The 26,955-nt window shown below is 40.7% G+C and overlaps 3 protein-coding genes across 6 annotated transcripts in view; 1 reads left to right on the top strand and 2 right to left on the bottom strand.

Annotated features, from left to right (window-relative positions):
- clip1a (CAP-GLY domain containing linker protein 1a) overlaps positions 1-13,969 on the top strand; it is a 34,013-nt gene extending 20,044 nt beyond the window's left edge. For 3 of the 4 annotated variants that reach the window (XM_083673552.1, XM_083673553.1, XM_083673551.1), the window contains 10 exons: positions 1,153-3,837; positions 5,163-5,300; positions 5,581-5,687; positions 8,704-8,824; positions 8,968-9,020; positions 10,542-10,659; positions 10,932-11,082; positions 11,180-11,232; positions 12,637-12,764; positions 12,968-13,969. In XM_083673552.1, coding sequence (XP_083529678.1) covers positions 1,153-3,837; positions 5,163-5,300; positions 5,581-5,687; positions 8,704-8,824; positions 8,968-9,020; positions 10,542-10,659; positions 10,932-11,082; positions 11,180-11,232; positions 12,637-12,764; positions 12,968-13,196 — 3,783 coding nt within the window. In that variant the 3' untranslated portion in view covers positions 13,197-13,969. The remainder of the gene's footprint in view (positions 1-1,152; positions 3,838-5,162; positions 5,301-5,580; positions 5,688-8,703; positions 8,825-8,967; positions 9,021-10,541; positions 10,660-10,931; positions 11,083-11,179; positions 11,233-12,636; positions 12,765-12,967) is intronic. The other variant, XM_083673554.1, reaches the window with a different exon arrangement.
- LOC310807200 (N-acetyllactosaminide beta-1,3-N-acetylglucosaminyltransferase 4-like) lies at positions 13,967-17,730 on the bottom strand. Its single transcript, XM_083673555.1, has 2 exons — positions 17,668-17,730; positions 13,967-15,563 (listed from the first exon to the last, which is right to left on the bottom strand). The coding sequence occupies exons 1-2, from the start codon at positions 17,697-17,699 to the stop codon at positions 14,426-14,428; spliced, it is 1,170 nt and encodes a 389-aa protein (XP_083529681.1). The 5' UTR covers positions 17,700-17,730; the 3' UTR covers positions 13,967-14,425.
- Positions 17,731-18,395: 665 nt separating this feature from the next.
- Positions 18,396-24,973, bottom strand: LOC310807026 (leucine-rich repeat-containing protein 43-like; the record flags this gene model as incomplete). The annotated part of the gene is made up of 12 exons (XM_083673304.1): positions 18,396-18,835; positions 19,271-19,373; positions 19,912-20,142; positions 20,660-20,734; positions 20,956-21,095; positions 21,473-21,629; positions 22,405-22,568; positions 22,827-23,065; positions 23,504-23,643; positions 23,983-24,093; positions 24,425-24,682; positions 24,887-24,973. 12 exons carry the CDS (start codon positions 24,971-24,973, stop codon positions 18,687-18,689), a joined length of 1,854 nt encoding a protein of 617 aa, XP_083529430.1. The 3' UTR covers positions 18,396-18,686.
- Between the last annotated feature and the right edge of the window lie 1,982 nt (positions 24,974-26,955).

Below are 26,955 nucleotides of genomic sequence, written 5' to 3'. Positions count from 1 at the left end.
CATTCCGATATCACATGAACTAATATCCTTGCACTCAGATGGACTCAATTCAACCTACTGACTAACTTGTTGAAGAAATGCTTGCATTTTAGCTAATTTTAGGAGAGCCACCGCAAGGGGGGTGTAGACCTTTGCAAACAGGTCTTTACTTCACTATGTAAGTGTCCAGTAGGCAGTAGTAAATCCTAATTTAATGTATTGAATCCATTTTAGAATAAGGCTATAACATAACATAATGCGAAAAAAGTGAAGGGGGCTGAATACTTTACGAATGCACTGTATTTTGGATAGGTGTTAGAAAATTGCCTTTGGTCAGGATGGGTGTGCACATTTTTATGAATGTTGGAACCCAGCTCATGTCCCTTCAAATTCCATAACAGTAAACATAGATAAATATTTATGAATAAGTTCAAAATGTATGAAAGATACTTAGCCTGCTGGTATGAATATTATTTTGTGTTTGTTACAATTAACAACCAGCAACGGTCCTAATATTCACCATCTTCATTTCAGCATTTTCTATGTGGCTATGGGTTTGTTTTTATGGGCTACTTTGAAAGCAGGGGCACTATAAACTGTTGCTTGGTGGTGGTTTCAGTTTACCACCTTACTATTTTAGATGGAGTTTGATTAAAGTTTGTGTGACTTATGAGTTTTTTTGTAATTGTACCTCTTAAGACTTCTTAAGAAACTCAATTGACTGAATGGAACTGCACTGATCATTTAGCTTAGTGTTTTGGATGCAGTATGCCATATGAAAAGGCTAATTGATATTTCAACCCATGCACTGCTCTCGTTTACTCAAGTTATATCCAATTTTATATGCAAGATGTATGAAATGGAAAAGAAGAGACATTGGTCTTTGAGAAAAACATAGACCTAAATAGAGTAGCAGCAAGCCATCACAGTTATAATTCACACACAAACCCATACTCTCAATTGAAAATGTTTGATTGCTGTACCCGTTTTCAATGTATTTGTTGTAAGTTCAGGGTGGTGTCTGCTATGGTATCTTTTTTCCCATAATGTTTATGCTTGCACCAGCTTAACCCTTCCAGTTGCATTTTATTACTTTTGTTCATTTGCTTTACTTCATTTTTGGTTGTGTTCACTTCACTTTTCCCCTTTTTTCTTTCAACTTTATTCCCTCAGTCTCTTTCTGCTGAACTCGACTCCTCCAAGCAGGACATTGAGCGTTTGTCTGCAGACCTGCAAAAGCAGATCACAGCTCTGGATTGTATATCTGAGGAAAGTGCTGCGTTCAAGGCTCAGAAGGGGAGTCTTGAGAAGCAGCTCTCAGATGTCCAGGCCAAACTCTCTGCCTCTGAGGCTTGTCACAAGGAGCTCTCATTCAAGACAGAAGAACTCTTGACATTTAGGGAGAAGCTCACAGAGGATCAAGAGAAACTTTTGACCATAAATCAGCAGTTAGATAGAGAGAAGGCTTCACTGTCCAAAGAGGTGGAGAATCTGAGAGCTGTCGTTCAGGAAGCACAGGCCAAAAACATAAGCCTGAAGAATTCTGAAACTGAGCATCATGCCCAAATTGAAGATCTTCAAAAGGTCAATACAGAGAAGAATGAGGTCCTCCTGAAGTACCAGCAAGAGATTCAGCAACAGGAGACTAAGAGGGAGGAGCTATCAAGGGAATATGAGAAGACCTGCAAAGAGAGGAATGGGCTCCAGGAGGAGCTCAAGCAAAGCAAAGAGAGGCTAACGTCTGAGAATGAAAACCTTGTGTTGGAGAGGGATGCAGCCAGAAAGGCAAAGAAATCCCTTGATGCAAAGAATGCTGAGTTACAGGCAAGGTTTCAGTCTTTGAGCTTGGAAAAAGAAGACCTCTGTGTGAACAACACTCAGCTGCAGGCCCAATCAGAGATGGTGACCAAAGAAAAAGTTGAGATGTTTGCTAAAATCAGCGCTTTCATTTCTGAGAAGGAGTCCATTGAGGCAACTAATGCAGAACTTCAGAATCAGCTGAATATGATGAAGAAGGATCTTGAGAAGTCTATCCGTGACAATGACGAGCTCCAGGCTTCCAAAAGGAGTCTGGCCAAGATACTTGAGGAGTTCAAGACCAGCAGTGAAGTAACAGACTCTGAAAGGGTTCACCTCCTGCAGGAGAAAGAGGACCTGCTTGCTTCCCAGAGAAAAGTGTGTTCTGAGAAGGAGGAGCTTCTCAAAGAGAGGGAGGAATTGAAGGAGAAGCTCCACCTCTTTACAGAAGAAGTGGCTTCCTCGAAGGAGAAAGTCAAAGAGATTTTGGCATCTTTTGCGCAGGAGAAGCAAACGTTTTGTCTTCAAATTGCTGAGACTGAGAAGGCGCTACACTCTGTACGTAAAGAGAAGATGGGTTTGGAATCAGCGCTGGAGCAGCAGAAGATGGAGAATGAGCGTTCAATACAAGAGAAGAAAGAGCTGGAAGAAAAGCACACAAAGGAGATTTCTGAGAAAGCAACTTTAGCAAATGAGCGAGACAAGCTATCTTGCGAAATCCGTAGCATGAAGGACCAGCTGGATAGCTCCTCCAAAGCTAATTCTGAGCTTATGCAAGCCACTTCCAATCTTACAGTCATACTGGAGGAATCAAAACAGAAGAAAGAAGAGATTGAAGCTGCGAGAGCTTCCTTGAAAAGAGAAAAAACTGAATTACAAGAACAGTTCCAGAATCATTGCTCTAAGATTGAGGCCCTTGAAAAAGACAAAACTGAACTGGCAGAGGAGCACAGCAAACTAAAAGTTGAAGCTGAATCTGTGCGTTTGGAGCTTGTTCAACAGAGGAATAACCTAACAAAAGAGAGGGAGCTCCTGCTGTCCCAGCAGACAGAGCTTCACAAGAGCCTACAGCTTCTGCAGAAGGACAAAGATGATCTACTTCTGCAGGTTAAGGAGCTCAAAGGCCAGACAGAATCATCTGCAGAGGCAAAGAAGCTTCTTAAATCCCAGCTGCAGGCTAAAGCCAATGAGCAAAATACTCTGATCTCTACTAAAGATGCCCTCTCTAAAGAAGTAGAGGACTTACAGATAAAGCTATCAACTGTGACACAGGAAAGGACTACTCTCCTGGAGTCTGAATTCAATCTGAAGGCAGAGGTTGCCTCTGTTTGCATTGAAAGAGATGCAGTGGCCTCTGAACAACAACGTTTGCTTAATGAGGTACAACAATTTAAGACCACTCACACTGGATTGATAGCTGAGAAACAGGGTCTGCTTGACGAGAAAGTCCAGCTGCAAGCCAAAGTACAGGACTTTACTCAACAATCTCTCACTAGAGACAAGGCCATGGATGAGATGTCTGCCAGCCTTAAGAATGCTGCACAGGAAATAAAAGTCTTGAATGGAGAGGTTAAGGCCTTAAAGTCACAACTGAAGCAGAGAGACCAGGAAAAGGGGGACTTGGCTGGAGAAAAAGAGTGTCTCTCTACCAAGCTGGAAGAGCTTGGCAAAGAGGCCTTCTCCCTGGCTAAGGAGAAAATGGACCTCCTAGCTGTACAGTCGAGGCTGGAGCAGGACATTTCCTCTCTCCATAGCAGCCAAGAGAGCGGTGATGGGGAATGCTCAAGGCTCCTTGAAGAGGTAGAGAAGCTGCGAGCTATCCAGACACGGCTTGAAGGAGATGCCCAGGCCCTACATGCTGAAAGGGCACTGATAGAGGGACATTTCAATGCTGCCACGGAGGAGGCATCAGTGTCTGCTAAGGCAAGAGAAGAATTGGATGCCAAGGTGTCATACCTCAGTGTCCATAAGGAAGCCTTGCAGAAAGAGAGAGACAAAGCCACCCAGCAAGTCACCCAGCTTGAGGCCCAACTCAAAAATGCTCTTTCCAAGCAGCTTGAGGTATTCCACTACTAACAAGTCCTGAAACTAACCATCACATTTGAATGGCTGAGGTTGTGCTGCACCCTTAATGCTTGCATGCTGGTTTGGTCTCCTTTCCTGTTGTGCTTACATTTTTTAATTTTATTTACTTACGTACTTCTTCACTTACTAACTTCTTTATCTTGCTTTTAGTCCCTTACAAATAAGTGCTATTAAAAACCTGGAATCCTGTGGACTAAGAACGTGATTTGAGAAGTTGGGGTCTTCTGTTCTGGACTAAAGGCCATGTTCAATAGTTAATTTCCTAATGCGTTCTAGTCCAGGAGTAGGCTTAACCTGTCTTGGTAACTGTTATTTAAAAGGAGCAGGGCGTATATTTGCCAGAAACACGACAAATTCAGTTTGAAGTTCCAAACAACAACATATTCCCTAATAATAATATAACCCCCCGAAATGGACTTGTTGTTACTGGCAGTGTCGGACATTAGTTGTGTTTCTGCAAGCACACACGATTCGAAGAGGCAGCTACCAGAGACAGAAAGGCGAAAATCAGTGAGCCCAATCCCCTAAAACATCCCTGGCCAGTAACAACATGTTTGTATCCATACCGAGTATCGAGTAGGCCACATTTTAAAAACCGTTTTTTTGGGACAAAAACAGTGCTCAGACCTTTTTAAGTTAGTTTTGTGTAGGTTTAAGGCAGTTGCTCTATTTAGTCAAGGAAAGTCATACCTAGAAAGCCTTCTCTTGAAAACATTGGTGAAACCTGAAAAGACACACAACTGAGAGGTATTTAGTAGGTCCCCATTAATGAACATTGTTATACAGTACAGCTGTAAATCGCTGAGGTATACTTCTATTGACACAACAGATTCATTATTGAAAGTATCCGTTCTCAGACCACAGGATGTAATAAATATATTTTCTCAACTCACTTTACACTTTTAAGTTAACCTTTAGGTCCCTCATTAATGCTGTAGACAAAGCCATTTGCCTGTTGCGTAGCTGTAGGAGATCTTGGCATTGCAATGATTCCTGAAAATTACGCCATAGTGTTTTAGTGAACACAAGATCATTGTAAACCCACTAAAGCCTCAATCAAATTTGGAATGGGATGACTGACATGCAAAGCATGCAATTTAATTCTGCATGGTATTAGAAATTGAGAATAATTGTCTCACTGACTAGTCAAAGGTGATTTTGGCTGTATATAACAAGGCTTAACCAGAGGATCTGCAAATCTCATGATGTCTGAGTTTACTGCTCACCTCAACCAACCCACACACTAGTGAGTTCTGGCATTATATTTGTCTGGTTGACAATGTCCCTCTTTCCATACAAAGGCAGCCGAGACTTCAGGGCAGACTGCTGAGGCCCTGGAACAGCTGACACAAGAGAAATGCCGTCTGCAGCAGGAGAAGAGCGAGGCCCAATCTCTACTGGAGGAGTTCCGTAGTGCAAAACAGGAGATGCAAAGTCAGGTGAGACAGGAATTCCAATGCTGTCATGGGGTGGTATACCATAAGGTGAGCATTGTGGGTTGTAAAAGTAGGAGGAGTGTAGAGTGGCCAGTCACTTGTATAAGCTAGCTTGGTGGTTCCTGATAGATCAATACAATCAAGGGAGATGGAGTTAAGGTATAGTCAGCCCCTTGAATGGTATACTTTGTCACATCTTCGATTTAAATACTTATTCATGTTCTAATTCAATGTGCCCTGAATCAGGCATTGAATTACATATGAACTATGTGTTTAACTTCAGGTGGAGTCCCTGAAGCAGCAGAATTCCAGGTACCAGGAAGAGCTCAGTAAATCCAAGGAGCAGCTCAGCTCAGAGAACCAGAGGATCAGTACCCTGTGCCAGGAGATGTGAGTATGCGTGTGTTTGTGTGGACAGCGTACCTATGAGGCAGGGTTTCCGTTACGCAACATTCGAATTTACCAGACATCCATATGCATTGGGTGTGAAACCAATTAGGACGTCCACCCACAGTGCTCAGAATGACAAATCATTTAGATAATGGTAATTCATCTAAACAGACTAGAAGTTTGCCTGTAATGTTGTAATAAAAAAGTCCAACAATGTTCTTATACCAACAACATGACGTTTGATTGAAAAGCAAAACTTTGCAGCCTGCCCGTTGCGTCTTCATGCTTGGACCCGATAAACAGGTCTGATCACGAGAGCAGTGCATGTCAGTATAAGCTATTCTAGCGAGAGAGAGCAATGTAATGCGAGATGGAGATAAGTAGGGTGAACACCTCACTGCATTTTGGCTGTTTGTCCTGATTCCAACAATGACAGAAGATGTCTCACCTTACAACATCATACATTTAAAAAACCATCACTTCATAATATTTCGTTTCACAGTCATGTTCATCATGCCACTATCAACTTTTTTGCGGGCGTGAAAATATTTAAGACTGGCAGTTTTTGTCTCTCCTTCAATCTATAAAGGAGAGACTGTAGTGCTGCATATAATTTTCTGATGATGGTCACAGTTCATTGTCTTACGACAGATGGCGTGACTCTGTCCACACTGATGTTTACTTTTCTCCTGGACAATTTGGCCAACAACAATTGTATTTATCGGCTTCTCATTATTTTTACCGACCCAAAACCGGCAATTACCGGCTAACGGAAACCCTGCAATGAGGCATATCACACACAAGCCCTGAGTAATCTCCCTCCAATACCAACCTTCATTTCTCCAGTGTACTTTTCCTATTATCTGTTACCTCTAAATGTTTTGGTTTGAGGTACCCTGAGAGTCAGCTGTGTATCTGTCTGGCAGGTCCTGGCTGAGCGCTCACATCCGACGGCAGGGCAGGGCAGGGGAGGGTTAGGGCAGGTAGTGTCTTAACGCAGTCACTGATCCAGGACGCAGAGAGCAGTTCAATACAGTCACTCATCCGGGCCTTTGAAATTTGCCCTCTACTCCATTAAACTCTGATATATAAAAGAGTCCTTTATTTGTTTTATTGATTAGTATTTCTGTTTTTATACATACTTTTAGACATTCAACTGTTATCTGTCCCTATGCCCAACCTTAAGGTCTGGATGTCTTCAAAAAAAAAAGAAAAAAAGAAAACTTGACATCATGCTCAGAGCCATGCTCAAAAGCAATTGTCACTCTGCTAAACATCTGGTTTGACACAGGGATGTAGTGGTATACAAATCTTTGGGTAAACCCTCAATTCCAGTGATGAACATGTATTTCTTTTAAGCCAAAATGGGTTAAATAGTCTGTCCTTAATAGTCTGAAATAATGCCCAGAAATTATCTCATCGGTTAAAAAGGGGCACACCTCCCAATGCCCATAAACATAGACTTAGCTTAAGTTTATAAGGCGATGTGTGGTTTAATGAGGCAAGAAATTGATTATCAATTAATATTGTAGGATTATTATAACCATAGGCCTACACTCAACACAAGTAACATTTTGAGGTAAACAATTAGCAATTCAACTTCCATAGCATATCTTTAAAACTTTAGTTTTTCGGATTCAGTGCTGATAACGTTGATCAACACACCTGAGACAATAAAAGGTGGGTGAACACTCTGATCCCATTCTGAGAGGTGGGCAAACGGTGTTTACTGTACATGCGTAACACCCGGATATTCCCATAAAACATGGTAAAGAGTACTAATGGCCCCTTGGAAGTTCACATAAAGGAAATGAGACAACACCCATGTGATAATGTTTGTGCAGAGTCAATTACTATTAAACACACCTTTTAAAAGAATGAATACCGTTCTTTGACCAAGAGCCTGATATGAAAGGTTTCTTATTCAGTATGAATAGTTTATTTCACCATGTTGGAATATTCTGAATGCCATCTTGGATTACACCCCATATGTTTTTCATAGCTTTCCATACATTGAAAGAAAATTTCTTTGGAGTAAATCTAACAAATGATGAATCCTGTAATGTATATGGGGACACTAATGCTTCTTCTATAGCTTGCCATGAAGCATGTGCGCCTGGATTTAACCAGGTCTTTATGAAATTCAATTGGAAGGCTATTTGGTAGAATAAAACATTTGGTATCAAGACCACCAGTGGATTTTGTTCTTTGTAGAGTTGCATATTTAAGATGGGGTATTTCTCTCCCCCCCAAAAAAACATTTTGTCCTATAGGGATCTTGGCATGTAAGGATGCAGGCATCACTGACCATCTGTCTGTCTTTTTGGACTTTTTATTTTATTTCTAAAAGTAGTATTAATGGATGGGGATATGGTAATCTGTAAGTAGGTTATCTGTTTCTTGACTGGAATAATTGGTGGTAGCTGTCCACTGCCCATATCTGAATTAAGAGGTAATAAGTCTGAAAATTAAAGATCAATTGATCTTGTAGCCAGACCAGGAGCTGAATGCTGTGAAAATAGATATAACTGACTGGAGGGACTTCTGAACATCTGCAACATAGAGGAGAATATTATATGCATATAAGGAAATGGCTTGCTCTGTTTGTTTAATTTTTATATGGGATGTTGCTGAATTTAGCCAGTGGATATGATCGCAGAAGTGTTCACATAGTGCGGATCATATGTATACATTTAGTCCTGAAACCAAAATGCTCAAATACAGGCCATAAATATTCCCATTCTAAATGGTCAAAGGCTTGCTCTGCATCTAATGATAACACAGGACATATCCAAGAATAGAAGCCTCAGCCATAACATGAAATCTGCTGCCTGGAAAGTTCATCCTATCAGTCCTGTTTGCTTATCCTAGTAGCAAGCAGTAGGGAAACAGTGTTTTCCCTCATACCTATCTCTGTTTTACTTCCTTAACCTTCCTCTCTTGCGTGTGTGTGTGTGTGTGTGTGTGTGTGTGTGTGTGTGCGCGTGTGCGTGCGCGTGTGCGTGTGCGTGCTCAGTGATGAGCTGAAGCAAGTTGCTTCTGTGAAGTCCCAGTCCCTGGTGTCCCTGCAGGAGGAGAACAGCAGGTTGAGCCAGGAGCTTGGCAGCAGCCGTAAGGAGTTCACTGGGCAGCAGAAGGTACAGTACCAGAACCTCTGGACTACTGCTGTTTTTTTGCCAGCCTTAAACTGCCTCCATGGGCATTCTGTTACAGAATCTTCAGAGCACTGTATAAAAAGTTGCAATTTTGAGAAAGTCACTCGATTGTGTCTCTTTTTCAGTTGGGAACTGAGCACTCCAAACTTAATAAGCAGTTGCAAGAGCTGAAGCAAAGGTGAGAAACTGTATGGCCATTGAGGATGGCTATATATTTTTTTCCAGTGTCAGTTATTCAAATCTATCAACAAGGCAGCAGTAAGACTCCAGTTGTTCTAAAATAAAGCATGAATGCTGTCAGTCCCATAGATGCCGAGTACGGGGGCCATTAGGTTTATATGTTATCATTTTATATGGCCCCCTCTATTTTGCCCCCTTAATTATGAACTCCGCATACACCAGCGACCTCTCTGTTTGTCTCTTACCGCATCAGGGCCCGTAGTTATCAATTCTCTGAGTAGGAAAGCTCATAACTGCTTGAAAATTCAGAGACTGCACATGGTGTTACTTTTACATATATTAAAAAGGCAATTTGGAATGGAATTTGTGTTACTAACTTTGTTAGGCATGCCATCACCCCATCTTTTGGATTGCCTTTTGCGCTCTGAAGAAATGAAAATAATCCTTGCACTTAGGGTTAGGTTTACGGAAAAAAAGCAGAGGTGTGCTTATTACATTTCCTAACAACCAAATTGTCTTTTAGATTACCACAGGCCTTTTTAAAATCTCGAAGAAAAGGAAAGGTGCGGTGTGCAAACAATCTGGCTGCCGCAGTTTATTCTCGCTGCAGCCAAACCTCTGTTCTAATAAAGGTAGACCTATTTAGAAACTGTGTTGTCTCAAGTTTTGCCATTGATTTTTTTTTTTTTTTTTCCCCAATGTTGATGGCAACTCGGCACCTATGGGCAGCCCCCTGTCAACATGGCATGTAATGCTTGTGCTCTGTCCTACATGCTAACCTCATCCTCTTTTGTCTTTGAAAGCTTGCCCAATAATACCTGCAGGTATTTATATACCTTTTGTTTTATAATATAATATAACAGTTATTTTAGAGGGTTATAGAGGAATTCAGCGCTGCTCATCTAAGTAGGTCTCTCTAATCTTGATTTAGCTTTAGACAGATAATTCAGTATATTTCTGTTTCTTTTTAAGTCATGATACAGTATTGGACACTCACATTTCTCATCTGGTTGATTATGAATGGTAACGTGAAATGTGAAGCCTCTGGAATGATTGTATTTAACAGAAACCATTTTGCATATTCTCTCACCCTACCTGTTTTTCACATCTGTCAATTTTAAAGCCTGTTTTATCCCATTGTGCTTGTAAACAGAAACCATTGTAATCCGAAGAGAGTCTTACACTGTCATGCTATGTTATTGTTATCGGCTCCACGTCAACTTTCATTCTTTGTGTTCTTTGGCTAGATTGTATGCCATTGTCTTTCAGTATGTCATCTTATTGTATGCCTCTTATCAAGTGGTATATATTTATGTGGGGAAATAGATTTGTATTATAAAGATGGAACTTTACCTGTCAGAATTTTTGCAATCAGGAAATTCATGTCACATGCATGAAACATGTTGGCTGCTGGTGGTCATTTAAACAAAGGGCTTGACTCAAATGGGGATCAATGCTCTTTTAATCCCCTGTAGAGTGAGAGTAAAGACTTACGAATCATGTGTTTTGTTCTTGACAGAGAGAGTACTTTGAAGAAGGAGTTAGACAAGGAGAAAGCCACTCTCCAGAAGTCCATCAATAAAAGCAGTGCCTTGATCTCAGAGAAAGATCAGGAATTGGAGACACTGAAGAGTGAGGTGAGAATGTGGGGAGTTGGTGCTTTTCCCCATGTCTAAACATCTTGATGGTTGCCCTTTCCTTAGCCTTTCATACGAGGCATCCATACACTGATTGTGAGATATGGTAATTAACTATCTGACCCGCTCTCTGTTTCGTGGCTGTAGTTCGGGCATCTTTACCTTTTTACCTTTTCCTTCCTGTTTATAGAATGTAGACTGAATTGTAGTTTCAGTCCAAAAGAATATGATTTCTTACAACATTGTATATATGTTTATTTCCCTCTGAGCAGCTATCAGTGCTGCGTGGGGAGAGTGCCAAAGCAAAGACGCTGCAGTCTGCTGTTCAGTCTCTGGAGAGGGACAAGGCTGAGCTGCAGCATCGGGTGCAGAGCCTGGAGAAGAGCCTGGCTGGAGGGCAGGACACAGTCATCAGTTCCTCAGGTAGGACTTGGCAAACAAATCAAGACGTCGTTTCTAGGTAGCACTTGGCTCTCACTCAGTGGTTAGATTCACATTCTCTTGGATGTTTCTTTTCCAGGTGATGCTGCTCTGGACCAACTAAGGGAGGAAGAAACAACTACAGAGAGCCAGGTATATGCATGTCTTTCATTATGACCACATTTGGCCCAGTGAATTAAATTGATGAATTAATCACTTTTTCATTCACTTAAGAGATGTTTCCATGCAATAACTATAGGGCCTGCTATTTGGCTGTAGTGTGGAAATGCCGCTTAAATGAATGCAAATTAGCTTATGAAATGGCTATGAATGCTCTGCTAACACCAAACTGCTCTCATTATTGATGCCCATGTCTGCCATGTCCATGATTGGCAATGTAGGCATACAATTAATATGAACTCACTGTAGAGCCTCAGACAAGTGGTATGTGAAACTGATGCATAATGAATAAACTAGATGTGATATAAAACTTTTCTTGTCATGGGCATAGGCCTCTGGACTACAGTACTTATACCAGATCTTGCATACCGTAGGGTAAACATATATATATTTTTTTTTATTTGATTCACTTTAGGCTGTAACGTTATCATCCCACAGTGATTTCTCAAATATTCTCTTCTTTGCTTATCCTATTAGTTTGTCTGAGGTTCTTCAGTGATCTTGCTGTAATGCTTGCTGCCTACTTTTCTTCTTGGGTTGTTTTAGTATTTTCACATCTGTCAGTGATGACTTGTCTGTTGTCTGACATTAGATGGGTCCTTCTAATTTTGATCTTTGTTTTGTCTCCTCTCTCCTCCTCTTCCTCATATCCCTCCTCCTCTTCTTCATATCGCTCCTCCTCTTCCCCTGTCCCTGATGTTGGCAATGCTACCCCACAATCAGGCAGCGGTTTGTTACTGTTTTTCATCAGCTCCACTCATGCATGTTGTATCTGTTGATATCACTATGGTTCTTGGTCTACGCTGTTCTGTTGTGTTCTGAATAATCTCTGAATGTTCCTGTTCCTGAAAATGTTTACATCTCTGGTCGTCTCCTAAGGAAGAATCAAGCCTTTTTATTGACATTTACCATCAGTATTTACATCCATAACTGTTTGGGTTAGGGTAGGATCCTATGTTTTGGGGATATATGCTATTTGCCAAATTTTCTGACATTTATTTCTGAAGCTGACATTGATGAATTTACTCATCCAAACTGAGTATGAATTGACACATGCTTTGATGCTATGATTTTTCATTGGTGGACGATCCAGTGGGGTACTGTTCATTGTTGCCCTCATTGTTTGGTGTGTTTTCATAACAGGAACTGGCCAAACACGTTTGTGAAGGTTGTGGTTCTCTTGTGGGTTAGCAAAAGGGGTCAATTTACTAACAGCTTGTGTGATCTTTGCACTCAGCAAGATGGGAATGCTATTGGATGATCTATTGTACCTGTTTTCCATTTGACAAAGTATCACATTTTTGTAGAGTTGGTGCTGCATGACAGAGAACTCTGATATGTGGCTATGTAAGTGACATCACTTTTTCTCTGGGGCAGATTGAGTTTCTGAACTCTGTCATCGTGGATCTGCAGAAGAAGAATGAGGACCTCAAGGGCAAGCTGGAGAAGATGGCAGAGGCTGCGCTTAACGGGAATAATGCCAGCGAGATGGACAACTATGATGGGTCAGCCAACTCCCACGCTCTTAAACAAATGAAAAATACAGAGTTGTATTGTTGTATTAGAGCATGGACCTTTAAACAGATGGTTGTTTCGACCGATACCATCTTGTCAGTCTTGTTTACTTGTCCTTGCTCTGTACCATTTCTCTTGTCATTCATACATACTCACCCTTTTCCTGTATTTCAACTACCCCTCTCCTCTTCAGTTTTAACGAAGGCCCCTCCAAGAAGAAGCCTCCCCCAAGGTTGTTCTGTGACATCTGTGACTGCTTCGACCTCCATGATACAGAGGATTGCCCTACCCAGATGCAGACGCCTGACTCTCCACCCCACACCACATATCATGGCAGTAAGGATGAGGAGCGACCCTATTGTGACATCTGTGAGGTTTTTGGACATTGGACGGACTCCTGTAACGATGACCAGACCTTCTAAAGCCTTCCAGCACCATCTTTGGACAATCTCCTCTTTTGCACATTACTCAAATACTGAAGTGCACAAGTGCACATAGGGTTCTTTACTGTACATGTGTGCGCGTGCATTTGTTTCTGTTATAAGTCTGTCTTGCTCAAGCCCCTAAGCGCTCTTATGGGAGAATGATCTCCCCCCTAAAATCTATCAACTTGATTATCAGCACCCACACTATGTTCACACACCATTGACTGGTAAAGGGGGCAGAAATGCATAGGTATTGTGATTTTAAGGTATTATTCGGAATGGTAAATTACTTGTTAAAGAAATCCACGGTTTGTTTGTTCTACACTTCAGTTTGTGCAAAAGATGGACAAGGCTATAGTTTATTTTTTTACGCTTGGTAATACTTTGCACTTTTAAAAAGGTTGTTTGTCAATCTGTCTGTGATAATTGCGTGGTGGATGCATGGAGAGGGGCGTGGCTAGCGCCTGGTGGGCTTGAAGCAGTGATACTTGGCTTAAGACCTCATTTAGGCTGCATCGGACAGCGAGATGGTGGTCAAGGAGGGAGCTGCTTAAGAAACCTAAAGCACTGCACACACTTTATCCCTCTCCTCCTCTGTTCAAAATCCTTGGTTCCTTTAAAATGGCCTTTACAAGAACATTACACAATTAAATTATCATTTTTATGGGGATAAAATATTGTAAACTGATGGTATGATGCTTATGAATTTCTTTACCTAGCTTTTGAATGTTGAATATCTGTAGAAAAATAAATAAATGAAATTCATGGATAAATAAGAGTGCCCCTGGTCTTTATTTGTGTTAAGTGTTGATTGGGCTGCAGCAAATGCTTTCATAGTTCCATGTTAATCACATCTCATAACATTCCAGGGATCAATTGCTGCAAAATTTGATAGGATGATCATGGGATAATTAATTGTTAAGCCAGCGTTGTGCTGTGATTCTCTACCCTTCTCCTGATGTGTGCACTTCTTCACTCCCCCTCATGGGTTTAAACAGTATGGACTGGTGTAAGGAATATGCTTGCATCAATTCTATTATTTTAAATACATGAGGGGAAGTGCACGATTGCACACCTCAGGGTGAAGGGTAATGAATTGGAACAGATCCTGGTTTAATGAAGTGATTATTCAGTGATCTTCCCCTGTCAAAGTTGGCATAATTGGCAGAATTACATTATAGACATTGTCTATTGACAAGGGAGACCAAACAGAAAACACCAGAGCTTCACACATTTTTAAAGCAGTGCAGATCAGGGTCCTGTAGTAGAGACCACATGGTCCACATCTCTGTGGGGTTAAGTTTGTGCACCAGCATAATCTCTTTGTAGATGCAGGGGTTGAAGTGTGACATCACCTGATGGAAACCAAAGGTCTTGAAGCCTGAGTGAAGTGTCAGTGTAACATTAAGCTTCAACAGGCACATGCCCACATAGACATCATCAATGGGGAACAGGTCAGTGCTCAAAGCTGCCACACTCAGGCTTAGCACAGTCTGACGTGACATCAGGTAGCCCCCACCCCCAGCGTATGGAGGATACTGATTGCCAGGGTACATCTCAGCAGGTACAAAGTACTTTCTTTTGGGGTTCCGGATTGGATGAGCACTGAAAATGATGTCACCAGCAAACAGTTGCTCAGAGGGGTTGTGGTCCTTAACAAATTCAACTAAATTGCTGGTGTGAACAAAAACATCATCATCCCCTTTGAACACAAATTTGGCCCACTGGCACTCCTCACTGAACCAGCTGAGGAAGTGGACTTCTTTAAGGGTCAGGTTGAAAAAACTATCGACAAAATCCCACTGCAAGATGTCCCCAAATTGCCTGCTCTCTAACTCTAGTAGCTGCTGCAGCGGGTATCCCTGTATTCTGTCTTGTGACTTGGCCACCAGGAACAACAGTTTGACTCTTCTACCCTGAATGTAACCATTCTTCCCCCAAGTGCTCCGGAGTGCAGTCCTGCGGTCCACCTGGGTGGCTGTGGACTTAATGGCTAGGAGGAGGAAGAGGTCATCCTCACAGGGTGTAGGAGCCAACAGGCGGGGGAAATTTCTGCAGTGTTTGTACATGAGGAAGTTACGGTGGAGATTTGGGATAGTCTCTGGAATGTCCTTCTTACTGTCATTCAGGGAGCATCTGAAGACATCTACAGGAGACAGTGGTGATGGTCTGACAGTTGCTGAGGAGTTCCTCTCCCAGTGCCACCTAGTGTGGTCCATCCATCGCAGTTTAAGCACACTCTTCCCTGGTAGCTGGGTAATGAGGTCCATCATCACAAAGAGGAAACAGATAAACACAGCAATCCCCATAAGAAAACGCCAGTGCCATCTACCAAGGCATGAACTGTAGAGGATCCACATGGCTCTGAAATAGAACGTCAAGATAAATTAACAAGCATTTCTAAAATAACAAGAATTTATTTTGTCTGAAGAGCATTGTCAGCTGGTGGAATTGTTTAGAAATACTCTGCAAATGTATTTCTCATGTACAGTGCCCCGTGTAAGTCATGGAACAGTGAAGCATTTATTCTTCTTTTGGCTCTATACTCACTAACCCATTTTAAACATTTAAAGATGTTTCGATTGATAGATACATTTGCTGGGAAATTGAAAGAAAGTGAGAGTCTTATTATGGTAGCGGATAAAGTTAGAGATGGTTTGTTTGGTTGGTTGGTTGGTTGGATGGATGGATAGAATGTTAGATAGATAGATAGATAGATAGATAGATAGATAGATAGATAGATAGATAGATAGATAGATAGACAGATGGATAAATAGGATGAGCCAGGGGTACTTCAGTGGAGTGGGTTGGTTAACCGGATGAGAGTTGGTTGGTTGAGTGGTAGAGTTGGTTGGTTAACCGGATGAGAGTTTTTGGAGTGACAAAATGCTTAATAGTTTAAAAAATTTAATAGGTATCAGAAAGCTTTTATCAGGGTTGATGAAGATTTTCTGGGTAGTTGAAAGAAAGTGAGATTGGTTGGTTGATTGGCTGGATGAATGGATATATGAAAGAGAGGATAGATGAGAAAGGGGAGGTATAGAAAGATCAAAAATGGCATCTTTTGGTTTCCATAGACCTCTATGTTAAAAAGTGCACTTTCAAGTTTGTAACGTTTAAAAAGTTTAATAGGTAACAAAACTAAAAGTCATAGCAACGCGCGTTAGACTTCGCTGCACGTTTAAAAGTTGTATTGGAGTAGCAGGTGGAAGAATTGGAATAATAATAATAATAAATAGAAAAATAAGTTCCAGAAGAAACGTTGTGGTCCTGGGTAGCTGAAAGAAAGTGAGATAGTATTATTATGATAGCGGATAAAGTTAGAGATGGTTTGATTGGTTGGTTGGATGGATATAAGGTTAGATAGATAAATAGATAGATAGGATGAGCCAGGGGTACTTCAGGGGAGTAGGTAGAAAAAGTTAAAGGGTGAAAAAGTGCATTTTATAACGTTTAAAAAGTGTAATAGCTATCAAAACCATAGCAACGTCCATAGCAAAGTCATAGCAACGTGAGTTAGACCTCTCTTTTAAAGTTGGATTGGTGCGAATAGAGGAGTAGCAGATGGAAGAATTTGAACAATTACTGAAGCAAGCCCACCTAATAATAATAAATACGTCGAAGAACAATAGTTGGACTTGCTGTAGCAACCCCACCTAATAATAATAAGTATGTCGAAGAACAATAGTTAGACTTGCTTAAGCAAACCCACCTAATAATAAGTATGTAGAAGAACAATAGTTGGACTTGCTCAAGCAAGCCCACCTAATAATAATAATAATAATAATAATAATAATAATAATAGGTATGTCGAAAAACAATAGTTAATTACTAATTAATATGAGGTTAAAGTAGCTTTTATTTGACGGTATGTGTGTACTGTTGGTTTCACCATTTAGAAATGATAACATTTTGTATACATCGTCGCCCTATTTCAAGGCAAATGTTTTGAGTACTGTATTGAGCCAAAAGAAGAAAAAATGCTTCACTGTCTAATTACTTACGCAGAGCACTGTATATCTAAATTGTATTCAATACAAATAGTACATTGAACACACATAGGCTACATACTGTGTCATTAATTGTATGTTTGCATTAGACAATTATGTGTCAGGAGTCAGGACATACAGATTAATTTTGGAGGCAGACATGTACATGACTGTACATATATCAATATGATCAATTAATTAAGTATATAGGCTTCTTGTATAGGCTACATTGATTTGTTCATATATATATTCATTTGTTCATATGTATCAAATTACCAATCGGCCTGCGACCAGTATTTGTTAAAACAATCATTCCCACTGTTCCTCAGAGGAGAAAACTGGTCAAATGAACCCTAACTACTGAATGCTACTGATTTTAGTTGCCTTTAATGAGAAATATTTCGAGCTAGCAAGCTCTTTCTAATTTAATTTTTTTATCACAAGCAATTCATTATTTGACAAATAAAATGTTCACTTACTTATTGCTTAGAAATGGCACACAGTTTACCATCAAAGTTGAGTTCAAGACGTGTCTGGTGAAATGTAACCATCAAACGGTCTGAACGTACAGAGAAAATGGGAACATCTGTCATTCCAGTCCTGCAAGGCGTGACATTTACCCAACCAATCACGTTTAGGCTATTTGTTGTGGTATTTATGGCCAATACAATCGAATATATCGCGTAAGAAGCCCTTAATCATTATCCATTGTCCTTGTTTTGACTACAGAGACAGCTATTCTACTCTCATTGAGGTATCATAATACATTTTTGAAATTACAGCTTCCAGAGAGGTTGAGGACTGAGGGAACATTGTGGAGGAAACATTGTGTCATGGCTAATTAATTTAAGTACTCCACTTTGCATTTTTCATCCACAAAATGATTGTGCATGATTTTAGATTATATTGTTTTGACTTCTTTTTTAGATTCTGTTACAAAAATATTAAACAGTCTTTCCCTTTCCCCTATTTGTGAACCTTGTGAAGAGATAGCTGCTATCCTTGTAACAGTAGGATTTTAATATGTTTAGTCCATATTGTAAGAAAATAAAGGACAGTGACAACTTCTGTGTTTAGGGAATCTTTTACTTGGTGTAATCAGGCAGCAGGACAAGCCCATACTCAGGGTCCAGCTGAATGGTCTGAACCAAGAACTGAGTTCTTCCTCAGTCCTTGTAGTGTTTTAACCCTTTGATCGATCCCCCAGTCTGCAGCAGTATACAAAGCATTAACATCTTCATACCAACATCGTCATACCAACCTGTATGTCAACTGATTTGATAGTTCTTGTCACATCTAACTTGATCACTCACCATCACTGGTTGTGGTGAAACGCAGTTCCAAATGGTTGGCCTGATTTCCCAACATTCTTAATCTTGCAATATACAGGTTGAAATTATTACGAAATAGGTTACACATGATGAAATTAAGTGTGTGAATTAAAAATTTTGTCATGCCAGTTGTTTTTATTCTTCGCATGTCGATTTGGGATAATGGCTCATTCTGGTTGATGCAGATGGGCTTCAGAGGCAGAATGCCATTTCTCCAGATGCAAGCTGAACTCTACAGTCATGGGTTCCAACTGGTGGTGAGCAGTGTCATCAATGCGGACATCTGCTTCACTCTCTTTCCGTCCCTTTCCTTTACCTAGAAGCATGAGGCAGGGAAGATGGTGGAGGTGATGCACTAGGTCGGTATGCACTAGGGCTAAGCTTTGGACAGAAATCTCATCCACTTATCACTCCCAGCATCAACCACAATACAGGTTCAACCAGTGGCGTGACCATTCATGAGACCTTATCAAATACAGTAGGCTAAATGATGTCTGTCGATTGGCCGATGTATATTTGATCACATGCATGTTTTTTTACCCAAGTAGTTCTTGTATCCCTTGTGGCAAGACATTATTTCTTTTTTGACTAAACAAACAAGGATGCTGTACAGCCTTCACAGGAATTCTTTCTCCTCCTGATATGATAGCTAGCCTATCTGTAACTCATTCTGCAATTCTTTCTATCAACATCTACCACAAACAATGTATTGCTATAGAGCCTAGGGTTAGAATGTGATTATTTTTCTCACTTTTGGAGGGTGCAGCAGTCTTTTGTCCCCCTGCACTGTCTCCTCCTGATTTACTTTTCTTGTCCTCCTTCTTCTTGTCATCTTTGGTTTTCTTACTCAGGTCCTAGAGAAAATGTATGTGTATTTATAGAGCACATTTTCGAACAGAGACTGAAGCTCAAAGTGCTGTACATAAAAAGTCAGAGAAACAATAGTACATTAGAAGAAAAGTGAAATAGGAAAACAGTAAATAAACAGTAGTAGCCTACATGTCAACATGATACAAGCAATGGTAATAGATAATTAAAGCACTAATTCAAGTAAAACCCAAGCAATACGGACCAAATGTGCAATAGAAAGCCATAGATAATAAAATTAAGTTCTGTTTGATTGGTATAGCCCTTAATCACTGTTACAGTCTAAAAGGCTTTCATAATGGCCAAAAGGCAAAAGACAATAAGTGATGGCACATGACACCCCCCAAACTTAGACCCTCGCAGAGGACAAGGAAAAACTCCCATATAAAACCTTACAGGAAATAAAAAATGGAAGAAACCTTGGGAAGGGCTACTCACTATGTCTACAATGACTATGTTTACAATGCTAACACAGCAGTAGGATGTTACAACATACCTAGTCTCACTAAATCACTAAAAACACACCTTATCACGGGACACCATGGCCCTGGTGCTTTGGTCTGTGAGCAGCACCCCAAGGTCACATAGGACATCAACCCTTTGACCACCTGACACCAACTCCTGGAGTGGTACATGGACCGAGCCTAGGGTTCTTCTGACTGGAGTTTCCTGGACCAGGTCCAATATTGAGTCTTTCTTCTTCTTCTTGTCCTTTGTTTTTTGGTTGGAACAGGTGTTGCTGGCAGGACGTGTACACTGGCCAACACAGACAACATAATGAGTATGTTGTGCTAGTCATGTCTGTTACCATAAATTGATTCTTGAATGTTGCAGGAGTACTGCAAATGCATCGAAACAGGCATAAGTATTAAACCAGGTGAACCCAATCTGAATGCAGCCATACAATTAAGTTACTGGAATTCCACATTTGTATTCATTTTAAATGGATATACCTGTGATTTTAAGGGTTTTTCTTACAGGATATTCCTGTTGCAAGGTACGTATTTTAATCTGTTAGAAACATCCTCAACCATTATGGAAATGTCACCTTCCCTCCTCTTTCCCATTGCCACTGTGTTATGTGTGTGCACAAACATAAAACAGCCTCTGCCTCACATGATATAACCTGTTTTTCAGTAAAGTGAGACTGTATTCTTCCCCAAGTCTCAAATGACAATGTTGACAAGTTCCTTGTGATGCCCTTCAGTTTGTGATTATAGACAATAGTATATATGCAGGATATAAGAAGGAGTGAGGGATTGTGTATCCTCACATCTTTTCCCCCTTTCTTCTCTGTGGGGGTTTTTGGTCCAGGGTGCTCTCCTGGGGGTACTGGCCATGACAGGACCTAAAAAGCCAAACACTGACACAGTCAGATAGCACCACACGTCAGTCCTGTTCTCCATCAACCCAAACATTGATCTGAAATGTATCAACATTGTTCAAAATGCAGTTGTGGGTGTTTGGGAATCGTGCATGAGAATATATTTATTCTTCCTGTAAATTACATTGCATTGCATTTGTGTATGAAATGTGCTAAATGAATAAAGTTAGATTTTATTTGATCACCTTCTCCTCCACGACTGTCAGCCAGAGCCCACGTAGGAGGAAGTGCTTTAGTGGCCCCAGGTCACCAACACAATGCACACTGGTATAGTCCAAGTCCATGCTTTCTGCCCATGTTAGCTTTGATGTGCTATTTCTTGTCACTGCATAAAAGAGGACATTAAATCAGACAGACACAGAGGTATAGGGAGAACAGAGAAGAGCAGTAGCGAGAGAGAGAGATGGGAGATAACAGTGGGGAGAGAGAGATTACAGGAATGTTGTTATCATCTGTCTGTTAAGTATTTAGCCATTGCAAATTGATGATGTCATTCAGGCCCATCTCTATCTGTTAGCACAACCCTCTGTATATTTTATACGGATCGATTGTTGACACTGATTAATGGTCATACCGATACAGGCTACTGTAGCTGAAGTGAGTTGTGTGTGTAGAGGTAGTGAGAATCTAATTTAGGAGCAGGTACACTAAGGTCATTATTAACATGATTACCACCGAAAGGGCAATGGGAGGTTTCCTCACTCTGCATCATCATGGCTGTGGTGTGTGGTTTTGGGGTGTTGGTGTTTGACCACTTCTCCTGACAGCTTTTTTGATGGATACCAATGATGCCCTTATCTTCCCTCTCTGCTTCAGCTGCCGCTGTATCAGATGTGGATGCAGTGGCACTGCCATTCTGCTGTGATCAGAGCAAAATCATACAAGATAGCACAAGGCTTAATTAATAATTACAACCAACATTTGTGTAACATTATGGGTCGATTGCAACCAAACGAGGTGATTTGCCGATTAGCTGCGTGCTTACATTTGATTACTTACACACGCCTAAAGTAGATGAATGAAGTTGATGAACGCTTTCATTTCAGATAATACAATAGGCTATTGCATAAATGGACATAAATAGACCATTCACCACAATTAAGTAGGCCAAAGTTATGGTCAATGGCCAACAGCCATATTGTGAATAATAAGTTAATTGAAATTGCAGAGCAAACCATTTATATATTGTTTTTACTTTAAATGACTGAGAAAAAAAAGTAATTGTGTATGTTGTAGATTTTCTCCAACTATGATTAGTCTGGTCGAAAAGCAGGTTTATGTTGCACCTGTTTAAAGCGTCCTCTGGAGGGGGCATGTTGCTTGCAAATGTTTGGGAGAAATCCAGATTATCTAATAATAACATGAGCCCCAGGTGTATACTAATTCATAAGTCTAGTGCTCTAGTCACAGGAGGAATCTTGGTTGCAATAGGGATCATCTCTTTCATACCTAATCTATCTAATCTGTATCTAATTTAACAAGAGACCAGCATGTGGTCATCCCATTCTCAAGTTGTGTTGCAATCGAGCCTGTATGTCTGTTGATTAACTAAGCACTTGGCAGACAAGTAGGCTAGCAGAAGAAGGAAATACAACCTGATAAATAAAAAATGTATAACAGCAATGGAATCATGCCTTGTGGTTAGAGGGTGGCTGGCTGAGGAACTCGTATGTGACGAAGTAGCTATAGCTGACAACAGGGAACTCAGGTGCACTCTCATCCACAGCCAGTAGGGGATCCGGAACACCCTGGATCCTTCGCACTGTCACTGTCACCATGGCCTGGTCCACTATTAGGTCTGTCAAAGCAACATGACCATAACCACACACACCTGTATTGCCCTGACACAGACAGAGCAGTCTGCATATCAGTAACATTCCACATATTCCATATGAGACATTGTCCAAAATTAAATGTGACTGTGGTTGAAGATAAGAAAGCAAACAGGTCTAATCTTTACTCAACAGTCAACTTGTATATACTCAACAGTGACTGTTTGATACCCTCTACAGTGGATATTTCCCATGTGTGGTGTGTGATTGACAGTCTTATTGACCTCTCATCTTAGCCAGGCCTCCAAAGCGGTGACGATCATCTGGTGTCACCCACGAGGCGTCCAGGTAAAGTAGCCGGGGAAGGCTGTCTAAGGTGAAGCCTGGGTAGGAGGGGGTCAATGTTAGGGGGTTCCCCTCAAGCACCAGGCTCCTCAGGCAGGGCAGGGTGCCAAGGGCATCCACCAGGGCCTGCTGCCCCTGGAACTCAGAGCAGCTCAGGTCTAGAGATACCAGCTGTGGCCTGATGTGGGAGACAGAATGCAAGTGGTGACTGGTGAGAGAACGATGTTGATCTACCACTTAAATTGTTTGATTGACCTCGTAACCTGAACAGCAATGGTGTAGCTTGCTTTCAATTTGTAGATAATAAAGGAGATTTCTCAAATGGGGAGTAGATTATCTAGCAAGTAAATAGAGAAATATAATTTGGGTTTTACTGTTGTTATATCTTGTTTCTTTTTGTTTGTGCTTCACCCACATGGGTTCATATGGCTGCTATTATAATAAAGGATATTCCCGCCCATAGCTGGAATCTGGTAAATGAACATATTGATCAGTAGCTTTTGTGTGTGTGTATATATATGTGTGTGTATGTGTGTGTGTGTGTGTGTGTGTGTGTGTGTGTGTGTGTGTGTGTGTGTGTGTGTGTGTGTGTGTGTGTGTGTGTCTGAGCACTGACCAGAGAGCTCCAGTGAGATACTGGATGTCTGCTGGGGAGCCTAGCCTGTTACAGCCCAGTCCCAGGTGCTGCAGGTTGGGTAGAGGCTGGTGGCTTAGACCTTTAAGGCTGGACACCTGGTTGGCGTAAAGCTCCAAAACCTTTCAAAAAACATATATTCACATTTATATTATTATTATTATTATTATTATTATTATTATTATTATTATTATTATTATATATTTATTCAGATTTGTCAAAACGGAAACTATACTTATAATGTTCTGAAAAATATTCAACGTTTATGACACAAAAGAACTTGTGACATGAAAGACATGAAAGAGTGAGAGAAAGATGTTGATCTACCACTTCAAGGTACAATTTAAAACCTCAGGGCAGCACATTTGAGATAACCTTCCACACAACTATCCATCAGGTGTGATTCAGTGGGACATATGCGTCAATGTGCCATAGCCCTCCTCTCCCTGTTTGTGACTCACGCGTAAAGTACAGGGGAGGTGCCCTCCATGCAGCTCAGAGATTTTGTTGGCAGTCAGCACCAACTCTCTTAGACTGGAAAACCTTAGAAGGCCATCATCGACAACTGAGACCTAATGTACACAAACAATAAAACATATACATGTACAGTACAGTCTAGGTACACATTCCAACAGATAGACAGGTATAACAGGAGAGGGGCCTTACAAACAATGCCACCCAGTCCTTGATTTCAGAAAGGTTGACATTACTTTGCTGGGTTTGTCCTAACCCTGCTCCGTTCTGACCAAAGTGGTGGCTCATTTTATTTTGTTGGCTACTTGACAAAAGTTTAGTTTAAGTATTTAAATAGGAACAGGGTTATACAGTAACTGAATCCAGAGCCAGGGGACAGGTGAACACAGGATAATGCTTGTGAATCAGCAAGATCCTTTGGATACTCACACCCTTGTCCACGATACGTAGGGTGTTGAAGTGGCTGAATATGATGTTGCCAAGGAGATGTTCAGGTGCTCGGACAGACAGTTCTCTCAGAACTGGGGCTTGGGGGCTCCATGAGCCCTCATGTCGCCATGGGGATAGGGGACTGATCAAGAGCTCAATAAGGGCCTCCTCTTCCTCCCTGCCTGCTCCCTCTCTCTCTTCGTCCTGCTCCATGTATCCCCAGCTCTGTTCCTCATATTCACCCGCCCTGGATTTGCTCTGAGCACAAAAACAGCTTCCTTAGCTTATCAAAGGTAATCTGGGCCATCTCATTCTCATACTCAAAGATTCCACTGTGTACAGACCACAGGTGGACGACATATAAAACGGCTTTATCAGCTCTTCAATTATAAGCTATTTGTCTGCCCCCTTATGCACCAACTGGATCTGATACAGCCATACATCAATGATTTGGGTACTCACCCAACTTCCATGACCACATGGAAAGTCCCTCAGACAGAGGCTGCGAAGCTGCTCCTCTACAGCTGAGGAAAGTGTCCAGGATGCCATACCTAAAAGGTCAGGGCCGATGGGTTACTTGGCTTTCTCTGTTTTCTGTTTACAATTGAGTGGCTGGCTTTGGCTGTGAAGCTCTCTGAGAGGTTGCCTGGCAACAGCTGACAGAACACACACCAGGGATCAACATTACACCACTTTCCTGCAGGTGGACTGGACCATAGAGAGAGAACAGTTCTATATAGATGTTCTATATCTATGGACTGGACTCTCAAAGGACTGTAAAGTTATACTCAGGCCCAAACACAGATATTAATGTAGACACAATCCTATTCTTTAACTCAGTTCTGTGGTTTCTCTCTGTAACCCAGAGACGTCAAGACAATTCTGTGATTAACTTTCACTTTCCCCCACATCACACACACCATAAACATGGGAAAATATAGCTTAATGTAGGAGGTATGTTTAAAGGTGTGTAGGAGAAAGGAAAAGTCGCATTAAAATTCAAGTCAATGGTTTAAACGTTTATAATATCAAGCATAGATGTCCAAGAGGCCACCAATTACCTCACCAACACTGTGCTAAGGGTACCCACAAAGGAAATCTCATTGCTTTTATCATCTGACTGATCAAGTGTTCAACGGAAATACGTTTAAATTGCAATAAAGAGATTGTTTGACAGATTATGAAGTCATCAGTTAATGGTTTCCAGACAGGTAAAAAAAATCCTATTTTTGAAATATAAATACGAGCAAATATCATGAGCCTTCAGACATACCTAGACAAGCACTCATCAATACATCTCCTTGAGAAATCTGCACCATGCGTCTAACTACAGGTAAGTCTCACCACTTTGTGTCACCAGCAGTCTACACTCAAGCTAGAAATTAAAAATGTAGATTGGTCTCTTTACTGTCCTTGAAAAAAAGTGTAGAGAGTATGAAACTAAAGCAAATTCTTCTAAAGTACTGATTAGGTAGATATGTCAGAGTGAGTTTAGATGAGTGCAAATTTCACTTATCTAAACAAACTAGAGAGAAGTGTAGGTGATGCATTGGTATGATATCAAACTTTAATTAGTGGTGCATTTTGGGTTACACTTCTGAATTTTTGTGTTTACCCTTATGTTTGTCTGCCTTCTCTGTAGGACTACTTCTCTCTGTCATTGCAATGATTGTCAGCACAGCGTCCATACCAGTGGGACAGAACCAATCCATGTCATTCAAGACTCTGAATAAACTTGTGTCTAAAACAAGAAAGCTCAAAGAAAAATATGTAAGTAGAAAATACAATCAATCCCATTTTGGAAATGTTAAATAAATGTAGGTGCTTTTTTTGTACTTGGTAAAACGATTTACCAAATCATTTTATAATAATTTTAAAGAAGAAATATGACATGAAAAAGAACCATTGCGCTGTTTCTGCATTTAAAAGTGTGCTAAGATTTGTATTGTCTTTAGATCAACAGCACTTTGGGGGGAGAAGACCTAGAAGACATAGAAAAGCCCATCACTGGGATAATTCTGCCTGTGAGCAACGTCTCTGGGGATATACAAAAATCTTCCTGTGCCATTAAAGAATACCTGGAACACCTTAGCAACACAATTACTGATGTTGATTTTGTTCGAGAATTTAAAACGGATATTGATGAAATCCTGAAGCAATTCATATATGCCATGGATCATCCAAAATGTATTGGGAAAATATATGATATTCCGAACGACATCTATTATAGGAAAATAATGGGTTACCAAGTCCTGTACAATGTCTTCAAGTGGCTGGAGGGATATGTGCAGTTGAATAAAACCAAATAAGCATCTGAAGAGCATTCTTGCTCTTCTTTGGAGGTTGAACGATACACACGTTTCTGTTTCTATTTGTGCATTTGTGTTATATATCTATTATATTTATTTATGTATACCTTTATTTATCTAATTATGTATTTATTGAATTAGATCCTTCAGTAATTTATTAATGTACACAATTTGTTAACGTACACATGAAAATTATTAACTATTTTTTTTGAAAATGTTCTA

The sequence above is a fragment of the Argentina silus genome (assembly GCF_951799395.1).
Source record: "Argentina silus genome assembly, chromosome: 7".
NCBI lineage: Eukaryota > Metazoa > Chordata > Actinopteri > Argentiniformes > Argentinidae > Argentina > Argentina silus.
This window is presented reverse-complemented; position numbering and strand designations above follow the sequence as displayed.